Raw genomic sequence first — 20,086 nt, forward strand, 5'->3', positions numbered from 1 at the left:
TAAAATCTTAGAAAGCTTCAGCTCGGTGCCCTCGGCAGGGCCGGGGAAGGTTGGGACGGGAGGGCTGGGGGGATGAAATTTAATCAGACGGAAAGCGAGGTCGTGTACTCGGGAAAAGGCTCCGCGGTGTAAGGCGAGCGCTGGTGCCCGGCCGAGGTCATGAGCTCGCCGGGAGGATGAGGAGGACTGCGGGCAGGGCACGGCTGTGAGAGGAGAAAATGGGATCCCGGGAGAGCAGGAGCCAGGCCTGGGGACCAGTGTGTGCCTTTGCAGTCATCCCTGCTCGGGAGAGACGAGCTCGGGCTGGAACCGCCTGTCCAGTGATTCCTGAGGAATGATGAGCCCGTTTTAGAGGAGCCGAAAGAAGCTTGACAAGCAGGAGGAGAAATGATGATGGTGAGGAAGATGATGTCCATCAGCACATTGGCAGTATGAAATAAGAGCTCATTCAGCTAACATGCAGCACGGCACAGCAACAAATACCAAGGAATTAATGTTAGTAGGAAGCTGGGAGGTCTTTGACCATTAAAATGATGATATCTTGGTTCTGCCTCCCAAGGGGACTGGAGAGGCAAAGGCTAGGACTTGAGAGGCAACGTTCAGTTGCTTTAGGAAAAAGCACAAGGGGTTCTGGTTCCTGCTAAACAGAGGAATGGGGTTGGGATCCTGGGGAGAGCTCCAGGGCTGTGCAGGGAAGTGGGAACAGGCAGGCTGGGATGGTCCCCTGGATCATCTACACGAGCCATGCTCAAGGTTAACCTTCTCCAGGTCACTGTAAGCATAGGTGTGTGTGTCCCTTGGCCCAAGGCATCACTGGAAAAGCTGTTCAGAGATGGTCTCCTTGCACCAGTGAGAACTGGTGAGGGGACTGGCAGTTGTCACGTTCCAGGCTGAGCCTAAAATATCAGGTGGTAGAGACAAGGTCAGGCACAACAATTTGAAGCAGCAGTATTTTAAATTATAATTATAGTGGGTTTGGAATGTATGTAAAACTCTCTGAGAAACACTTTGGGATTATGCACAAGAGCCTCCTGTTTGTTCCCTTCACCCAACGGGCTTGAAAGGGGGCTTTGATTTTGGCAGAGGCCCTGCTGCTTTCAGAGTGTGACCGGAGTAGGCAGCAGGGGAAACCAGAGTGAGTATTACATAGTGTAGTATATAATTACAGTATGTCATTCATTCATGTTTAGGAACTAAACAAACTCGTCTCGGTGTGGAAAGCACAAGCTGAAAACTTCCCTTTCCCGACGGCTTCTCTGTCTCAGTGTTGTAACAACGTCCACGTGCCCCAGGAAATCCCCGGGAGCATTTAGTGATGTCCCTGCTGTATTCTCCTTAGGTGTTACATGAGGAGCTAATTCCTGCTTGGAGGTAGGGAGGCAGTGACTTTATGGCTGTTAACAAGGGCAGGTGATGGAGACACGTCCCCAGATGTCCCCTGAGTGATGCCACATGGAGCAAGTGTGGTCAGTCCTGCCCAGCTGCTGTTTTAGGGGTGGTGGGGCTGCAGTGGCTGCTCAGGGAGGTGCTGGGAAAAGGGATTTGTGTGTTCATATGCTGAGTACCAAAAGATCTTGCCACAGGTGTGATGGGGACAGGTAACAGTGAGGGAGCTTCTCTTTCAGAACCTGAGCCCTTCCTAAGAAGACGGACCATGATGAGTTTCTTGTGTTCCCCCAACAGATGCTGCACCTCAGATTTGGTTCTGAAACTCAGGTGCTCGTGTTTCTGTTCTACCTGGGGCTCTGTCTCAGCTGCTGTTATGGAAGGAGGGAGGGTGTCTCTATCAGACACCCTCTTTTGGTTTATGAGCACGTTTTTAAAGATTGTTTCCTAATCAGCCACTTCTGTGCGTGGGAAGTAACGCAGTGGCCACTGCTTTCCTTCTGGATGAGGCACAAGTGGCAAACACGCTCTGGGAGCACAGATAATGCACTCCTGTAGCAGAGGGATGCTCAGTCAGGGCCCAGACAGTACACAACACCCACGCTGTCTGTGTTTTGGGGGATTTGGGTTCTTGCCACGGTGTTGTCACCTGCAGAAATGTTGCCATTGCCACTCTTACTAACATAGCAAAAAAAGGGATGGAAGTAACTTTATTATGTGAAAGAGTATCTTTTTTTCCTCTTCAGATGTGAATTTAGCAGATAAATACATGTGTTTACAGGATGTGGTTGATGTGGAGATCTTTCAGTAAGAGGATGAGTGGTTTTGGAAGGAGATACACAGACTTCTTAGCATCTGCTCTGATCCAAGACTTCTTTTTTGCTTCTGAGTAAAGAGAAGTATGAAATTCAGTGTTCTACATATGTTTGTGGTACATTGTAAAACCCTACATTTGGTTTCTTATAATTGCTTTAATCAGGAGAAGATATCCTGGGTTGAAAGGAACTAAGTTTTTTTTAAAATAGTGGGGTTTGTTTGGTCTGCAGTGGGGCTGTGCTTCACTTTTGCTTGTATTACCAGGGCTCTGTGCATGTGCTGAACGTACCATGTGACAGTTTTCCTATGTGCAGGGTCACATTTACTCAGCTTTGCACCAAGCAAAGGGGAAGGCTGATGGCTGCCAGGTGAGCCAGGGAGGCAACAGTGTCTGCATAATATGGAGATTAAAATAACAAAGGCAGCAGGACTGAATACACCTTCAAGCTTCTAGACAGGTGTGCCAGCTTCTCCAAACTGATCTGTGCAAAGCACCTGGAAACAGGGAGGACAGGACAGTTAGGAAACAACAGATAGATGCTGATATGCCTCGTGGCTCTTAATAGGAATGTCCTAAAAGGAAAGATTTTAACTGTGCAGTACCTTCCCTTCTCCCTGATACAGGAACAGTGATGGTTTGTGGTGGGAAGTTCAGTTGTTCTGCAAAATATATAAGGTTATTGGTTGGTTTTGCTTCCAAGGACCTGATTTTGCAGCTGTTATGCAGGCAAAGGACTCCAGCCTGGAGCCAGTTGACTCTCCTGAAGGTTTCAGAGCAAGGCACCTGAGCACACAAGTGTGCAAACACAGATGTGCATGTACTTGTTTTCCTTCAAAAAGCACGTGATGAGCAACTTCTGCCTTGGGATGTGATCCTCACCTGGCTGTTCTCCTGCTGGTCCCGACTGGCACTCGGTATCCGTCTCACAGCTGGGGAGAAGCAGTGCCACGTTCATAGGCAGTGAAAGATCTCTGCATGCTCTGCCCAGGACCCATCTCCTTCCCTGATCAAAGGGAACACAACTGGAACAGGTGCTGTAGGAAGCCACGATCCATTTTCTCCCAGAATAAAGTCTCTGAGGCGGGGGGAGCGCAGTTTTTATTTCTGGCGTGAAACACTCGGGGAAACTCTGGGCTGCTGTTACAGTTTTTGATTTGGGCCCATTCATTCTGAGCTGCCTCCTGGCTGCAGTTTAAAGTTTGTGTATTTGTGGTGGTGAAAAAGGGGCTGTTTGAGAGCAGCCCTGTGCTGGTCATCGATCTGGGTAGAGGATGGAGGCAGGAGCAAAGTGCTTTGTGCTGCACATCTCCTGTGTGAGGCCCCACTTCAGTGCAGATTCTCTTAGCAGGCCTGAATTTAGAATATCCCCAAAAGATGGCAATGTAATTAGCATCCTAGGAACTGTGAGGAACAGCTGCTGGCTGTGCATGTTTGACTTTGTACCTCTTGGCATGGTGGAACCTAAGATGATCAGAGAATGAAGAGATGAGCTGGGTTTTTCTGTGCAAGTTAAGTAATATATTTCTCTATTACTTACTGTAATTAGTAGGGTAACTCTGAATTAGTTATATCCTTTGCCTCTTTTATACCTAAGAAAATGGAGTAATACCCAGTTCTCTTACAGATTTTAGGATGAAGCATTTGTGCTGAGGTGGTGCCCTGACCATTCCCTCTTGTGTATGTTGCTGAACCTTCTTTGATACCCAATCTCTGCATTTCAAAAGAAAACCTTCCCTACTTGCCCTAACAGCCTGTCTCCCTATTAACAGTTCTGGAAGATGTTTTTAGAAGGATTATTCTCACTCTAAGTTACAGACTTACTGTTCCATCCTGCATTCCATCTTGCAATCCTAAATTCCCTCCATCCCACCTTTCTGGGATACATGCACAGCACATACTGTAGCTGTATTTCATCCTTATTTACTCCTTGCATTGCGTGATCACAGAGAAGAGGAATTTTACTCACAATTTGAACCATAAGAGCCTGTTTGCTTTGGGACAGTTTGCTTGAACTCTCATATTTGGAGTTAATGTCAAGGTTGGGTCTGTGTGTGAAGGTGTTGTGGTTATCCCAGCCATTCCCAGAGCTGGGAAGAGGTGAGGTCTGTGGGAGCTGCTTTCTCAGCAGGATGAATTCCCCTTCCTGCCTGGGACCAGGGACCTGTCAGCTGCAGGGAGAGATACTTTGACTGCTCAGAGGGGTGGGTTGGGGTCTCTGAACTTTAACTTGTTCCTTGAAAAAAAACCCACAGAAATACAGCCCGCTCTCAGACTGAGAGGACTTTATAAAAAGGAAAAGCACAGACACTTGCTCTCTCTTGCTGTTGGGCTGTGTGTGCAGACACAGCTCCTGCCTCCCCGCAGACCTCAGCCTGCAGGCTGAGGAGTTTTTGTCAGCACTGACGTCCCAAAATGGGATCTGCTGCTCATAGCAGGAACCCTGACTTACATCATTTGACAGCTGAACCTTTCACCAAGACAAAGGTGGTGGCTGAGGCATGGTTACACCTGAGCACAGGTGATCTGCCAGACTGCACAGGCAGCTCTCTCCCCGCAGGGACCAACTCCAAGGGTCTTCCCACTTCTCACCTTTGCAACTTCAGTCTGACAGTACCTCATGGTACAAGATCAAATGAACTGGAGGGGATTTTTTCCAAACATGTTTTCAAGCACAGTTATTTGATTGAAAAAATACCCCCCCCCAAATTTGTGAGGGATCATCAAGGAATTGTATTAAAAATAAGCCCCTCATTGCTCAGAAATCCCTTGTGCTTCCTCCCAGAGCCCCACAGCTGGAGAGCAGGTATAATCTTTTAGATGATGGGTGAGTGAATAAGATTAGTGTCCTGGGGAGAACTGTTGTAAAATTGATTTCATTTAGGTCATGGAACAAAGACTGTCGTGTGGGAAGACCTGAGCAAAACCTGAGTGCAGCCTGGCCTTCCTGGGGGCCACATGGGCAGTGCTGAGGCTGGATGGGAGATGGGAGCACTTGGCTTCTGCTGGGCCATTCACAGAGTCACAGGAAACCTCTCCAAGTCATGTTTGATCTTGTGCCCTTCCAGGGCTCCTCACCCTCTGCTAATAACATCCCTTAGACTGACTCTGCTTTCCTTTTGGGAAAGCACTTGTCCAGCCTGTAAGTCTTTGTGATATTTGGATGCTGATGTTGTAGAGGAACAAAAACCAGGGCATAAACAGGGAGCAGTTTGTGTCCTGGCAGCCATGCACAGCCAAGGGGGTGTTGCATCAAAGGGCTGGTACCGGGAAGCACCAGCAACTTTTCCTGGTACAACCAGAGCTAAATTTGCTTCCCAGGAACAGGGGGAGGGTCAACTGCTTTTTATGGCAGTACCACGTGTTTGCAGAGCTTTTGAAAATAAAGATTGGCTAATATGTTCTGGATTGACTTACTCATATCTCCAAGACCCAGAACAGCTGCTGTCCCATGTTTTCTCTCCTTCCCTTTTGGGTTGTTTTGTTGTGGGTTGGTTTTTTTGTTGTTTTTTTTTCTTCCAAATGGCCATGACTCAGCCCTTCCCTGCTGCTCTCTGAGTTTCCTGATTTCTGAATAGGCTATTCTTGGGGCAGCAATTCCTGATAGATAGGAACAAGGGGAGTGTTGTGTTGTTTTTTTCTTTATTTCTCCTGTGGCCTGTGCTAATGCTCTGTTTCCCCCTGATTTTTGCCTTGTTCCCACATTACTCAATTGTCCTAAGTTGCTGGATGTCATCTGAGGCATGTTCTTGCCCTTGTAGCAAAGGAGCCCTCTCAGGCATGATTCAGGCTGTGATCCTTGCACAGCACCAGCTTTTCTTTCCCAGCAGCATGGTGGTGACAATCCTGAGTGTGGAGGGTTAGACTGGTACGACTCTGTCTGTTGTACAGCTTAAATCTGCCTTTTTTAGCCCCTCTGACTCCCAGGGGCTGTGCTTGGCTCTCCTGTGGAAGGAGCAGATCCAGGTGAGGACCTTGCCAGGGTGAGGACCAGCACCAGATGCCGTGTCTGTATGTCACAGGTGATCTGCAGACCCCGTGCGGGGCTGAGGCAGCACCACAGATCAGATGGCTCAGCCTGACTGTGTCTGTCACAAATTAGGGGAAAATATCACCTAGAATTTAAAAACAATGAAAAAAACCTCTCTGATTGCTTATTTATTGCCCTCCCACAGGTGACAGAGGCTGGGAATCTGTAGGATTCTCTGAATGTAGGATGCTCTGTAGGATGCTCTGAAATGCTTCATGGGGCAGCTTTTTAATACAAACAGCTTTTGGATTTCTTCTGAAGTTTATTCCTCTCTGATGTGGGCTGGGGAAAGTCACCTGCCATGGCAGGTAGCACACCCCAGGCCAGGTGTGCTGGTGGCTGCTCTTGATATGCAGTTGGAAATGAACGTAGTGTCTAATATTAAACAATCCTTGCTGGGTTTTAGTTTTATTAAGAGCACAGCTCTTTCTGTCAAGACACAGTTGTATGAGAAGGGGAAACAGACTGTTGTATATTTAGTCTGGAAAATACGGTTGGCTTTTTAAAAAACCCAGAGGCACTCTATGTTTTCTCAGAGCCTGTGGTTACCAGGAGAAATTTCTCCGACTAGAGGACTCGAAACACAAGGGTAGTGTTCTTCCTCAGCATCCCTCCACGTTTTTGGATATGCTGTATTGTTGTTAAGCCAACCAAGATAAAAGCTTTTCTGTGCGAGGAGGCTTTGAGAACATTCACTGCCAGATTAAATTAGCCTTTCTGAGAATAAATTAGTCGTTGTGATGTAGGCAGCCCCAGTCTCTGCAGCTGTAAAACCCGCACGTGCTGGTACCCGCAGGAGATAAATGAGAGATGTGGTAGCTGTGTTCAGGCCTGTGCTGGTAACAGGAGATTAGATTTCTGGCTGGGGATGAATGAAAAGCAGCCTGTTGGATTTTATTGATCATTTCTCCAAGCGAGAAGCAGGCCACCCTTTTAAGAGAGGGAAAGGAACCCCTGGGATTTTCAGCACAGTTTCGTTTGGGGAGGAAATCATGGACTAGAGCCCAGGCTGTACCCCTACTGCAGTGAGTCCATGGGATGCTTTTGAGGTCCTCAAGGGTCCCAGTCACCCAACACATGGCAGAAGGGGGGCATTGGAGCTTTGTGCTGGAGGAGAACTGGGAGTGGAGGAGGGCAGTGGGGATGGCATTTCCATGCACTGCCGACTGCTTTGTGTTTGTGTTTTTAACTGCCCACTGCATAAGTAGCTGCTGCTGGTGTGTGTGTGCTGCCCTTTTCTTAGAGGTGTGTTCACTGTGTCTTCTAATTAACTTAATTCTGCTTTGTGCTATATCAGGAGGTGCTCCCAGGAAGCTGGGTCTGTGCTGAAGGCTCAATTTGCCCTTCCCACCTGCTTTGCTGAGACCATTCAGCTCCTCCAAAATCTTAACATAGTCTTTGAGCACAAGAGTGAAGCTGGAACTGGGCACCGTTTCCAGTGCTGTTAAATATCAGCTCTTCCCCTGGGCTTGTTGCAGCTCTTCCACAGAGACGTCACCTGGAGCATATTTGTGTTTTGGGAGTGGAGTTCCCCCAAAGTCCATGGTGTTATTTAGCCACACACAGGTGGTGTTATTTTGCTTTTCAGACTCCCTCCTTGCCATGATTTGGGAGGGTGGGAGCTCAGTTTGGAGCTGCCTGCTGGGCTATTCCAGTGAGGGAGAAAATAGTTCCCAGCTTGTTCAGTGTCGTAACTGTGGCGGCCGCTCCATCTTCCTCAGGCTCAGAAGAGGATTTCAGCCCTGAATCCTCTGGAGCAGCTGAGCTGTTTACCTGCTCTGAGGGCATCCTGGTATTATGGGCTTGAATCCCAGTCCCATCCCCTGCTGTGAGAACAGTGATGCGGCCTCGGGGCTGTTTCAGACCCTCTGACCAGCTGTGCTTTCCATGGAACGGCAAAGCAGAGAGGTGTTGCCTCACAGAGAAAGGGGTTGGAAAAGCCTAGAGCAGGGACTTGAGGAGGTGTATTGATGTGTTAGGGGTGCTTTGAGTCCAGCTGCTGTGGTAGATTTTCAGTGAGAGGTCTCCTGGCTTTGTCCACATTCTGGAGTCGGAATGCCTCATATCCAGGTGATGTCCCTCGCACGCCAGAACTGGGATGGTGCCTGGAGAGGCACGAGGACACCACCTCTCTTCCTTCCCCCTTGTTTTCAAAGGGAATACAGCTCTGTGTGCCCAGTTGCAGGTCTGGCTGTGTCCTGTTTGATGTTCTGGTCAGACCTGCTCACATTTCAGACGAGAGGTGTGGCTTTGCATGTCCCCACCGTCCCCCTGGCAGGGTGGCTGTGCTGCCTCTGAGCGAGCAGTGGTGGCAAATCAGGCCCAGGTGGAACAGCTTTTGGGTGACCTGAGGGGCAGATACAATACCTAGCAGGTTGTTATGTGGGAGTTCTGGGAAAGGGGCTACAGAGCAGTTGGCAGGAACTGGTGCTGCAAACTGAAACCACAGTCCTGAAATGCCTTGGAGGCAAAATGACTTTCCTGGACTGGGAAGTCAGTGTGGACTGGCCAAGTCTGGTGGGAACTGGAGGAAGAACTGGGAATGGCAGGAGCTGTGTGTGACTCAGGGGTGCCCAGCACTGGGCACACTCAGTGCCTACTGATTAATCCAGGGGTTTTACCCTCTGTGAGCTGGGACATTGTCATCTGTCTTTGAGAAGCCCAAATGGGCTGGGCTTGGGAGCAGGGGAGTGCAGAGCACCCTCCTCCTGTGCCACAGGACAAGCCAGTCCCATACTGGTGGCCCTGGGCCACCCTGAGAGTGGTCCCAGTCTGGAAATGGAAAGTTCTGTGGGAGCAAAAAGGTGAGTGTGGTTACACAAATGGCCTCATCAGGAAAAGTTCCTCCAGTGCACGTGTCTCTGGATGTACATGGGTCCTCCTTGTTGGCAGTAGGACTCAGGAGAGATCCCAGACCTTCCACACACGCTCCTGCTTAACCCCAAACCATGTTCTGTTGCAAAGACTGAGCCAGGGCTTTACATAAAACAGGGTGACACAGAGCACTTCACACTAGTCCTCAGAAAAAAAGTGCAAGGTGACACTGTACCTGTTAAATCTGAATGTCAGCAGATTCTCTGGCGCCAAGGCAGGGGGATCTGTGAGGATGGGAAATGCTAATGTTGTTGGAGACTGGAGTTAGTCCTACAGTGAGCTGGTGCTCTCCTTGGATAAGAAAACATCAGTTCTATGACATATGTTCTGTTCATCACTTGAAAGGAAAACGGGTCTGGAATCACCACCAATGTATTCAAAATTATTTGTGCTGCAAAATCTGCAAGGGAATTCTGAATAGGCTCTTGGGCTCTGATTAATTCTGAAGCTGAAATGCAAAAGTGCTGATCCTCTCTGACTCTAATTTCCTCCTCCCTTGGAGCTCACTGTTATTTAATGGGAGTCACACATCTACTCAGTTTGATTCAGCAATGATGTGGCTGTGTGATTTGACTTTATCTAAAAAAAATTCTATAGAAGGAGGCAGAAATGCAAAAATGCATAAAGGAATAAAATATTTTTAGTTTAGTTTTGGGAAGGAGATCTCTAAAATGCTGAGCTGAGCTGTGGGACATAGTGGGTAATCATTGTGGGTTCACCTTCTCTGTGCAGAGCTGGGAGGTGCTCCTGGAAGGGGAGGCAGCAGACTCTGACAGCAGGAGATACTTTTTTGTGTAGATAACTGAAGAGCAGAACTTGCCACTGCCATGAGCTGGAGGGCTGGGAAGGATTTGGGGTGATCCATGGAGAAACTCCAGGTTGCCCAATCTCCAAAACCCTGAGTGCTGGGAGTGGGAGGGACTGGCTGGGAGGTCATTCTGCCTTTGCTTCCTTCCTGACTCCTCCTTAAGCCTCTGTTACCATCAGAGGTGAGCTCAGATCTGTGACTGTCCTTAATGCAAGGAACTGCAGAGCTTCTTCCCAACCTCCTGCTTGCCTTAAGCTCCTTGAGCTGGGGTATTTTTGTTTGCTTGTTTAAATGAACAGCTACTGTTGTGCCACATATAGGTTTGGTGTTATGTTAAGACAGCAGTGTTGGAGTGGATCTTGGTTTTAGTTGCTCTATATTCTGGCAGGTTGTGTTATTACCATTATTAACCAGATATCAAAGGGATGATGTAATGCAGGATGTGTCCTCTCAGGGGGAAAATTAAGGACTGGAGGCAACAGCTGCTGATATCACTGGGTGCTTTCCCATGGATGTTATCAAGTGTTAGCTTGGATTCTTTGTGAACTCCAGGGAAAGTCTCATGGAAAAACTCTCTGGTTCCCCAGGGATTTGGCTTTCATCACCCTCCTTTTCTCATCTCTCTGGAGCGGATTTCTAGGATGCAGAGGCTTTAATGTTGTTTTTAATCACATCCATGAGAACACCTGGCATATTGCAGCCTGTCTTCTTCCATGCAGGCAGGTCACTGGCAGCTGGAAAGGTCTGAACAGTTAGAACTCCTGAGTGTGTTCCAGGGCCAGGAGAATGCTCCCAGCTTGTTCTGTGTTCAGGGAACCGGCTTTGGGAGCCAAGTTCAGCTGCCCTGGTGGTGCAGAGAGTTCTGTGCACAGCTGAGCCTTCCCCAGTGCCTCTGCATGTGTAAGCTTTGAAGAGTGGGGTCATGGTTTAGTGGTTTAAGGGATACAGTGGTAGTGCTGGGTGGATGACTGGACTGGATCATCTTAGAGATCTCTTCCAGCCTTGACAATTCTACGATTCTGTGATTCTATGGCCTGTCCTCACTGGTCACTGTTGGGATGTCTTGGCTCCTTTGGGATGTCTCTGCTGGCATGTAGTGTCTCCCACAGCCGAGTGCCACGGCTTGGGAGCCCACAAGAGAGAGAAAGAACTACCCCAGTTGTTCTTTTCATTTTGGCTGTTTTTTCTTTAAATGTTCAGGTGACCCAGGTCCTGGCAAGGCTGTTTCTGCAGCCCCACTGTGGAGATGCCAACAGCTCTTGGTCAGCCCATCCAGAGGGGAATAGCCCTGGAGAGAATCCCAGAGGCAGCAGCAGGTCCTGCAGATACTCCTCCTGCACGTAACCCTTTGTGGGTGTTGGAGATAAACCCTCCTTGTCTTAAGCAGGGGGGATTTTGGGTCAGGTTTTCCTGATGTTGATGCAGAGGAGCTATGTGAGGGAGCAGTAATTTGAATCTCTGGCCGAGGGCGGCTGAGCCGGGGCTGCGCCGTGGAGATTATCTGATTGTGCTTTGGATTTAATGCCCTGAGAAATCTTGCTTTGGATACAGCACCTGGCTTCCAGCGAGGATCCTGCTCTGAGGTCATTTGCCTGCTGGGTGGTGGTGGCACACAGAAGGTCAAACCTGTCCAAGGTTCCCAGGTAAACGACTGCAATGGGGATGCTCCTCTGGAGGTTCACACACTGGAGAGCAGAGCAGGGAGCTTTGGTTGTCTGACATACCTGGACTGAATGGTGAATAACCTTCTCCTCCAGCAGCCCTTTGTTTTAAAGGACTGCTGCTGTCCTGCCTTGCCAGCTGAGCTCTCCATCCCCACACCGAAGGAACAGCCTGAGCCTCCTGGAAGCAGCAGTTTTCCACAGCTGAAATCTTAGTGCAGAAGTGTGGGAGAAATCTGGGAGCAGCCTGGCTGTTCCTGCACAGTGGGTTTGCACTCCCTGGCAGTGACTTGGACTTGGGAAAACACAGCTGAGTTGCTCAAAAAAAGAACAGACCTTCCCTGTAGTCCTTCGCTCAGGTTTCCGTTTCCATCGCGCCTTGCGGAGCGTTGCAGGCATGTGCCCTCCTGCTGCTGTGCCCAGGACCAGGAGGAGGAGCTGAGGAGGTGCTGCCAGGGTGAATGGTGGGGTAAAGGAGTGGGTACATGGTCAGGGATTGCCAGGGCACCCTCTTTCTGAAGGAGGCTGAAGCTCTGTGTGCTGTTCATTCCTTCCCTCCTGGCTCCGGTGCAGCCTGGAGGCAGCAAATGCGCATGGGAAGAGGCAGGGCTGAGGGGGAAGTTTGGCTCCCTGACAGGGAAAACATCTTTTTGCTGTTCCACATAAAAACCAGGCAGAAGTAACCACTGATACTGCTTGTTCAGCAGGGGTTGTTGCTGTCTTTCTCTTGAAGGTAAGAGCTGTCCGGTGGGATTGTGTGTGGTGTGTTCAGGAGCAGTGGGAGCTGAGCCACACCCCGGTGAGCTGTGTGGGAACAGGAGAGGGAACATCCCGGTGTGCCCTGGGCACAGGGAACACAGGGAATGGGGCGTGGAAAAAGGGAACATCTTGGTGTGCTCTGGGCACAGGGAACACAGGGAATGGGGCGTGGAAAAAGGGAACATCCCGGTGTGCCCTGGGCACAGGGAACACAGGGAATGGGGCGTGGAAATGGGAACATCCCGGTGTGCCCTGGGCACAGGGAACACAGGGAATGGAAAAGGGAACATCCTGGTGTGCTCTGGGCACAGGGAACACAGGGAATGGGGCGTGGAAAAGGGAACATCCCGGTGTGCTCTGGGCACAGGTAACACAAGGAACACACAGCTCCAGGCTGGCTTTGGAGGTGCTGCTCAGAAATGCTGTTGTGGAGGAAGGAGGCTGAGATTGCCAGGATCAGGGTTCTCTCTCCTTTCTGCCTCTAAAGCCACTTTGAAGGATAACTGGCTTTCATCAAATGAAATTTTGCCAGCATCCTGCTCTGCCTTTTGTGCTCACACCTTGCACACCTCTCTGCCTTCCTAGTCTCAGTATTTCCCAATTTCTGGAGCCGGTAGCCTGTGGCACACAGGTAGCTTTTCCTGGGGCCAGGGAAGCTAGGATAGTGTTGGCCAAAATGCTGTTCCTGTTTCTAAAGGAAGGAGGCTGGGCTCAGTGAGGGAGCCCATCATCTTCAGAACTCTTGGCTTTTTAAAGCTGTATTTACAAAAGCCTGGAAGCTGGAATCTGTGTCTGCTTGATGTGCTGTGAAGCTGAAAGTGCTCATATCCTTTATTCATTGAATTTTAGTGTGTTTTTCTCCTTTCCTAAATATCAGAAGTTATTTTTTTGGGGGGGGTGGAGGGGAGGAAGAGCTCCAAAAATGAGCAGTGGCAGCTTTTGAAGTGGCAACGTCACTGAACGTGGTCAAGGATGAACAAACGCTGCTTCCTGTCTCGGTGGCTGGAGACACTGCTCCCAGAGGGAAAACACAGCCAGATCACTGTGGGGCTGAGTTAGCAAGTGCAGGAGGAGCAGGGACAGCACTGAGTGTCTCTGCTCGTGGGAGGGGATCTCAGCTGTGAGGCTGACTCAGAGCTGCACCATCGGGGCTCGCACGTGAGTTAGACCTGCAGGCATCTGCTCCGTCCTTGGCAGGTCCGTCTCACCCGGGGAGATTTCGGCAGCCTGAAGCACAAACAGCTGCTGCCTGGGAAGAATGGTGTTACCAGGCCAAATCTTTGGGTCTCCAAGCAGTGCAGGAATGATCTGTGGGTGTTCTCTTCGTGGCATTGTCTATTTTATGGTGCTAGGACCCGTTCTGGTGGCACAGTGTTCCCTGATCCCACTGCACACCACTTGGTTTTGGGAAGTTTGCCCATTGTACCTGTCTGGAGACCAAGTCGGATGGACAGACCTTTCCTCTTGTCATGTTTGAATCCCAGACTGTTTCCACAGTGATGTAACACAGGGAAGTGCAGCCAGCAGGGGACACTGGACCCTGACACACCAGCTCCTCTCATCACTGCTGGAAGCAGCAGGGAGAGCTTTGTGTCACCAGTTTTGGATGTGTCAGTAATGGGAACCAGGAGCTTTGGGGTATCAATCAGTGCCCTTTGGACAAGGGCCTGGAGTGACAGGACACAGGGAATGGCTTCACACTGACAGAGGGCAGGGTTAGATGGGATACTGGAAAGAAATTGCTCCCTGTGAGGGTGGTGAGGCCCTGGCACAGGTGGGATGGCTGCCCCATCCCTGGAAATGTCCAAGGCCAGGTTGAACAGGGCTTGGAGCAGCCTGGGCTAGTGGAAGGTGTCCCTGCCCATGGCAGGGGTTGGAATGAGATGAGCTTTAAGATCCCTACCAACCCAAACCATTCTAGGATTCTGTAATCCCTCATTAACTAGATTCAGAGTTGCTGTGCACAGGAAGAAGCTGATTAGAAAGCCTCATGTTTCCTCACCAGCTCTTTGACTGTGCTCACTGTGTAGAGAAAGCTCAGACACATCTCTTGGGGTTGGGAGTTGTGCCCCAGTCTGGAGGGATCTAGAGATTTGTTCTTCTCCTCACCCAAAAGCTGCCTGGAACGAGACCCTGGGTTGATTAGGGAGCCCAGAGCCAGGGGAGAACACAGAGTTTGAGGCCACAGCCAAGTGGGACAAGCCCTTTCTGCTTTGGGGCCCTGATGGAGCTGTGCTGTCCTGGCTGTGTCTGTCAGTGCTGTGCCCCAGCAGGTTAATGGGAATCCTTTCATTTTCTGTAGCAAATCTGCAGCCTGTGGGGGCCCTTTGTGTGTCTTCTGCTTTTAGCAGGAGCTGTGTTTCCAGTGATTCCGTGGTGGATTTATCCTCTGTAGTTAGTTTGCAGTAGAGGAGCCACTAAAAGCTGCTCTTGCAGCTGAGAAGAGCTAATCTGTATTTTTAGCTGGAAACAGCATCTTCTCTCTCCATCCTCCTACTGGTATCCAACTCCTTTTGAGTTTTAGGATCTCGCAGTGTGTCCTTGCTCTGAAGGACCTGCTCTAGACGTTGGTGATTTCATCAGATCTTGAACTTGAGGTTGGTAATCTTGGAATGCTGCAGGGCTGTCCGTGCCAGGGTGGTGAGGGATGCCCTGGGGAAGCCGTGTGCCCTGCGGTTTCCCACGGAGTTCTCCGTCGGAAATGGGCTGGGTTTGTGCTGCTCGCATTAAGATGAAAGAAAGCACAGGAGAAACAGCTTCTAAGAGGCTTAAAAGCAACAGGCTTTTCTTTTCCTCCTGGGAAGGGCACACGGCCAACATCTTGCTCTTTACAGATCTCTTTTAATAAGCAGAATATTGCAGTAGGAGCGACTGAGCCTGCCAAGAATGAGCAGAACAGCCCTGCATCCCTCAGCTTCCTTCATCCCAGTGCACGTGTGGCTCTGGGATCCACAGGCCGTTGCTCTTGTGGATGCCATTCCCTGCTGGTCAGGGTGGCAGGATTAATGGCTGGCTTGGTCTGGGGCTGCTGCTTCATCTGAAGGGTGTTTTTAGAGTGGCTGGTGGAGCACGTGGGTGGGTCTCCTCCTCTCCTGTGTTTTCTTTCCAGCTCTTTGGTGGGGGGACTGAGGCTGGGGAGTGTTGAAAGATGTTACATTATGGGAAAGCAGCATCCGAGTGGGAATGGGAGGAGATCTGTTAGGTTAGAAAAGCTGTGGGCTCAGCTGGCCTGTGGGGGCAAGGAAAGCTCCCTGGCAGGCTGGTGTCCCCAGGTAAGGTCTCATCCAGGACCCCTGCAGGCACAGGGACAGGGTGTGCAGGGTGGGGTGTTTGGCTACTTTCAGAAGACTAAGTCCTTCTCATCTTCCCATCCCCAGTGAGCTAAAAGGAGCACGGCCCAGTTTGCAGCTTTGTAGGTCACTGAAGGAGAAGGCAGGCTCTGCAGTGTGCTGGGGAGCGCCCTGTGCTGTGGCAGCTCTCCTTCCCCGGGCTTCTGAGGAAGGAATTGGAGAGAGGAGCAGGATGGAAGATGACCCCCAGCTGCCCCGCTGTTGCACTTTGAAACTGCCTGGTTGCAACACACAGTTTCAGACCTCGGGGGAGAAATATTAGTCAGTAAATGTGGACATCCAGGGCAGGCCCTGTGCCTGTCGGGAATTTGCTCAGCTCCTGGGGGGATCAGTGTGCTCCTCCTGAGCAGCAACAGGTGATGGTGCCCCATGGACTGGTGACCTGATAGATTTCCTGCTGCCTTGCAGGAGGCTGCTGGGGGGGCAGGGAATGTGAACTAGGAAAAAGGAGTGGAATAAAGCAAAGCCAAGCAGGTGAGGGAGGGAGGGATGGATCTCCCTTCCGTGCTTGCCAAAGCCTTGGCTCCACTTGACCCAGGAGCTGCAGGTGGAGGTGGCTGTGCCCCTCAGGCTCCTCTCTGGGCACCCCTGCAATGCAGGGCTGGGGCAGCACTGGCTGCCTGGCCTGGTGCCCGGGGAGGTTGTGCCATGCTGTGCCGTGCCGGGGAGGTTGGCGTGCTCCGGGCGGGCTGCCCAGCACGTGGCACTGGTGCCAGCAAACAGGACAAGCAGGGTCACATTTGCTTCTGGCCTGTTGGGGTGAAGGATGGAGGGCTCAGGGAGGGCTCAGCCCACAAGGGGAGCTCCCGGCTCTGCTCCTGGGCACTGACAGCAGTGTCACCCTGCCCCATCCTGATGGCAGCCATCCCAAGCACCGAGGGAGCAGCCTCTCATTTGTATTTCCCAATTTACTCACGTTATAACTGAGCCAGAGAAAACAGAGAAATCAGGCTTCTTGATGTTGTTGCTCTTCCTTGGATCTCAGAGTGTGTTGGGGGGGCTTTGCCACGTGCTGAGGACACAGAGCCTCGTACCTGCCATCGAGGGGGCACGTGGGGAGGTACCTGCACCGGGGCCAGGAGGGGGTTTGGGGTGGTGGCCAGGGCAGCACTGCAGCTGTGACTCCTCTCCATCTCTGTAACTCCTTCTCTCCTTTTGCAGAGATTTGGTGGGAGAAGCCAGCTCCCAAACTACACCACTCAAAGGAATTGCTTCTCTCAGCTCTGTTGAGGCCTCTGAGCTCTCGCTGCGAGGGAGAGGACAGGTGAATAGTACCCCATGTAAAACAGTGGCCCCAGCTGTTGAAGCTGGTCTTACCTTAGCTCACTGGATTTATTTACAGATTTACTTAGAGCTGCTCTGTGAGTTTGCAGCCTCTGCCTTGGTGTTTGCACTTCAGGCTCAGGGGTCCTGTCACGCTCGGGGCACAGCATTGGGTGTCACTGTGGGTGGATTTGGGGGGCTGTGGGCAGCGTTGGCAGCTCTTCCCCACCTTTGGTACCACCGCACCACAGCCAAGGCACTTGGCAGAGCAGGTTCCAGCCCAGCACTGCCCTGTGGCCACACAGCCCAGAGGTGCCCTGATGAGCTGCAGTTCGTCAGGTGTGGGCCATGCAGGGAAGCCCTGCAGAGCCAGCAGGAAGGGGTTACACCCTGTATTTGCTGCCTGGTCACAGCCTGTCCAGCTTTGGGGCTGCACCCCTGGTTCTGCCCAGGGTGGGTGCTGAGGCAAGTGCAGTGGTGGCACCAGCCCTGTCCCTTTCTGTTGTCACCTCCTTCCCCAAGTGCTGTGCACCTCCGGGCAGGTGCCTGTGGCATCAAAGGCTGGTGTTTTCTAAAGGTTTCTGTCCCTGCAGGGCCACCCTGAGCCATGTCCAACGACCCACCGCCACCCTACCCGGGGGGCCCCTCGGCACCGCTGATAGAGGAGAAGCACGGCCCCCCCTCTGCACCAGGTACAGGGGGGTGGTCCCGGCTGCTCAGGGGTGTTGTGCTGACATTGTCCAGCAGACAGGAGCCAAGCAAGTGTGGATTCCCTGGGAGTGCCCTGGCTGTGGCTTTTGCTGGCAGCTCTGCCCTGCCATGCACAGCGTGCTGGGGAGGGTGGTGCAATGCCCAGCTCCATCTGTCCCCATGTCACCCTCAGAGAAGGCAGGAGAGGTCACGGGGGCAGCAACGAGAGCAGGAAGCACTCCCAGCTCAAAGTGTGGCTCTGCTTGCTGCTGTGGGTGAGGTGGGGTGAATTTGGGCTTCATGTGGCCCAGAGGATGAGGCTTAAGGCAGTGCCCCCCACCTCATGTGTCCCCCTTCCCTGCTGGGACCAACCCTCTGACCACACAGCCAAGCCACCATCTCCCCATCAGCTCTGCTGCCTCCCTGGCTGCTGACTCTGTGTTTCCTTTCAGAGGGTGTCACCCCAGTCGTGGGACAGCCCCAGGGGGTTCCCATCCCCCCTCCCGAGTTCGGGCCCCCCCCGTATGAGCCGCCCTCTCAGCCGGGGTTTGTGCCCCCCCACATGCCCACGGATGGCTCCGGGCCCTACGTGCCTCCGGGTGAGTCCTGGGAGGGGCTGGGGATGGGTGGCAGCACGTGACTTCTGGGGAATGGGGGGGACACAAGGAGGGGCTGGAGCTGCCATTTGGGGCTTGCAGCGAGGCTCCTGGGATGGGGTGGGGGACACAGTGCCTGCAGCAGGGTTGGCCCCAGGACTGTACCCCCGGTGGTGGGGGGGCAGCAGGATGGGGACCTCCCCAGTGAGGATCTGCCTCTCCAGCCACGTATAAAGATGCTCACCTGTGCATGTTTCTCATTCACAGCAGGGTTCTACCCACCCCCAGGCCCTCACCCCCCCATGGGCTACTACCCTGCCCCAGGCCACTACCCCTCTCCTGGTGGCCACACGGCGACGGTGCTCGTCCCACCGGGAGCTGCCACCACAGTGACGGTGCTGCAGGGAGAGATCTTCCAGGGTGCCCCTGTGCAGACAGTGTGTCCCCACTGCCAGCAAGCCATCACCACCAAGATCTCCTACGAGATTGGGCTCATGAGCTTCCTCCTTGGCTTCTTCTGCTGCTTCATGGGGTAGGTGCTGCAGGGGGAGCTGGGCCCTCGCGGTGGGCACTCAGCCCTGGTCCTGGTAGCCCCAGTGCTGGGGGCCTTGGCTGAGCTGCTGGGCAGGGCTGGGGTCTCAACGTGGAACTGGGGCAGCAGAGAGGTTCTGGGGGTGACAGCCCCTACACTTACTCATGTCTCTTGCCCGTGCCCCCAGTGTCCAGGGGCTGCCTGAGCTCACCGCTCTCTCCCTCTTCCCTTCCTGTGCTCCAGGTGTGATCTCTGCTGCTGCCTGATCCCCTGCCTGTTCGATGACTTCAAGGATGTGACCCACACGTGTCCCAACTGCAAGGCCTACATCTACACGTACAAGCGCATGTGCTAACAGCGCCCTGGGAGCCACTGGAATGACACCGGCCCCGTCCCGCTGCCGTCCGAGTCTCCGCGTGCGCATCCCTCCTTCGCTTCCCGCCGGCGGTGTGTGTGTGTTACCCCCGGCTCCCTCCCGCTCAGAGCTGCCACCACCTGCCCCGAGCTCTGGCCCTCACTGGGAACAGCTGGATTGGCGATGCTGGCACACAGGGGAGGTGGGCCCAGGCCCCGGATGCTGTGGGAGGTGCCCTGCAGGAGTGGGGGCATCGCTCTGCACCCCTCTACGCTCCGGGGTGTGAGTGAGGCCCATCTCCCCTGGAGTAACCCCAGTGCTGGAGGGGCTCACCCCCGTCCCACAGCACAGGGGGTGCCTGGCTGCTGGGATGTGCTGCAGCCACAGGGAGCCCAGGAGGGAAGGGGGGTACCCGAGCAGCCCACGGCACACTCAGGGGATACAGCACAGCCCTGGTGGCACTTTTAGGAAGGGGCTCAGAGGGTGGTGCCACACACCGGGTTTCAGGGTGTGTCTCGGCCCCCTCCAGCCCGTCGGCAAAGCCCCTTCCCGAGGAGAGGCAGAGCTGCCTTTGAGCACGGAGAGGGGACTGGCAGCAGCACTGCACCCTTGATCAGCACCTCCGTCCTGTCCCTGTGGCCGCTCCAGCTGCATGTGCCCCCTCCCAGCCCCGCCCGCCCCGGGGCAGGGACAGCCCCCGGCAGCCAAAACCACACCCGGCATGTCGCTGCCTGCCCGGCACGTAGAGTAGAGGAGTTTGTTACCAGGCCGCAGCTCCGGAGCCCCGCCCTGAGCCCGGCGGGGTCTGCGGGCTCCACCCCGCACTGCCCTGCGGGGTCCTCCTTGCATGTGGGTGTAGGGAGTATTTTTAGCTCACTTCAGTGGGGCAGAAGGAAGGGGGCAAGCAGGCAGCGACAGGAGCTGCCAGCAGCACCCTCACAGGCACGGGCAAGAGGACCTGGGAGCCG

The 20,086-nt window shown here is 52.8% G+C and overlaps 1 protein-coding gene across 1 annotated transcript; it reads left to right on the forward strand.

Moving 5' to 3' along the window:
* The first annotated feature begins 56 nt into the window (after positions 1 to 56).
* CDIP1 (cell death inducing p53 target 1) lies at positions 57 to 19,818 on the forward strand. Its single transcript, XM_029957793.1, has 7 exons — positions 57 to 396; positions 15,710 to 16,038; positions 16,844 to 16,946; positions 17,539 to 17,637; positions 18,088 to 18,234; positions 18,499 to 18,763; positions 19,007 to 19,818. Exons 4-7 carry the CDS (start codon positions 17,553 to 17,555, stop codon positions 19,116 to 19,118), a joined length of 609 nt encoding a protein of 202 aa, XP_029813653.1. The 5' UTR covers positions 57 to 396; positions 15,710 to 16,038; positions 16,844 to 16,946; positions 17,539 to 17,552; the 3' UTR covers positions 19,119 to 19,818.
* The last annotated feature ends 268 nt before the right edge of the window (positions 19,819 to 20,086 follow it).

This window comes from Manacus vitellinus, unplaced genomic scaffold (genome assembly GCF_001715985.3).
Source record: "Manacus vitellinus isolate BGI_N305 unplaced genomic scaffold, ASM171598v3 scaffold_12_pilon, whole genome shotgun sequence".
NCBI lineage: Eukaryota > Metazoa > Chordata > Aves > Passeriformes > Pipridae > Manacus > Manacus vitellinus.

Bases quoted from the DNA above. Each gene is read 5' to 3' on its own strand.
- CDIP1 (XM_029957793.1), top strand. From the start codon at position 17,553: ATGTCCAACGACCCACCGCCACCCTACCCGGGGGGCCCCTCGGCACCG. The intron at 17,638-18,087 runs GTACAGGGGGGT...GTTTCCTTTCAG, and splicing joins CGGCCCCCCCTCTGCACCAG to AGGGTGTCACCCCAGTCGTG. The intron at 18,764-19,006 runs GTAGGTGCTGCA...CCTGTGCTCCAG, and splicing joins TTCTTCTGCTGCTTCATGGG to GTGTGATCTCTGCTGCTGCC.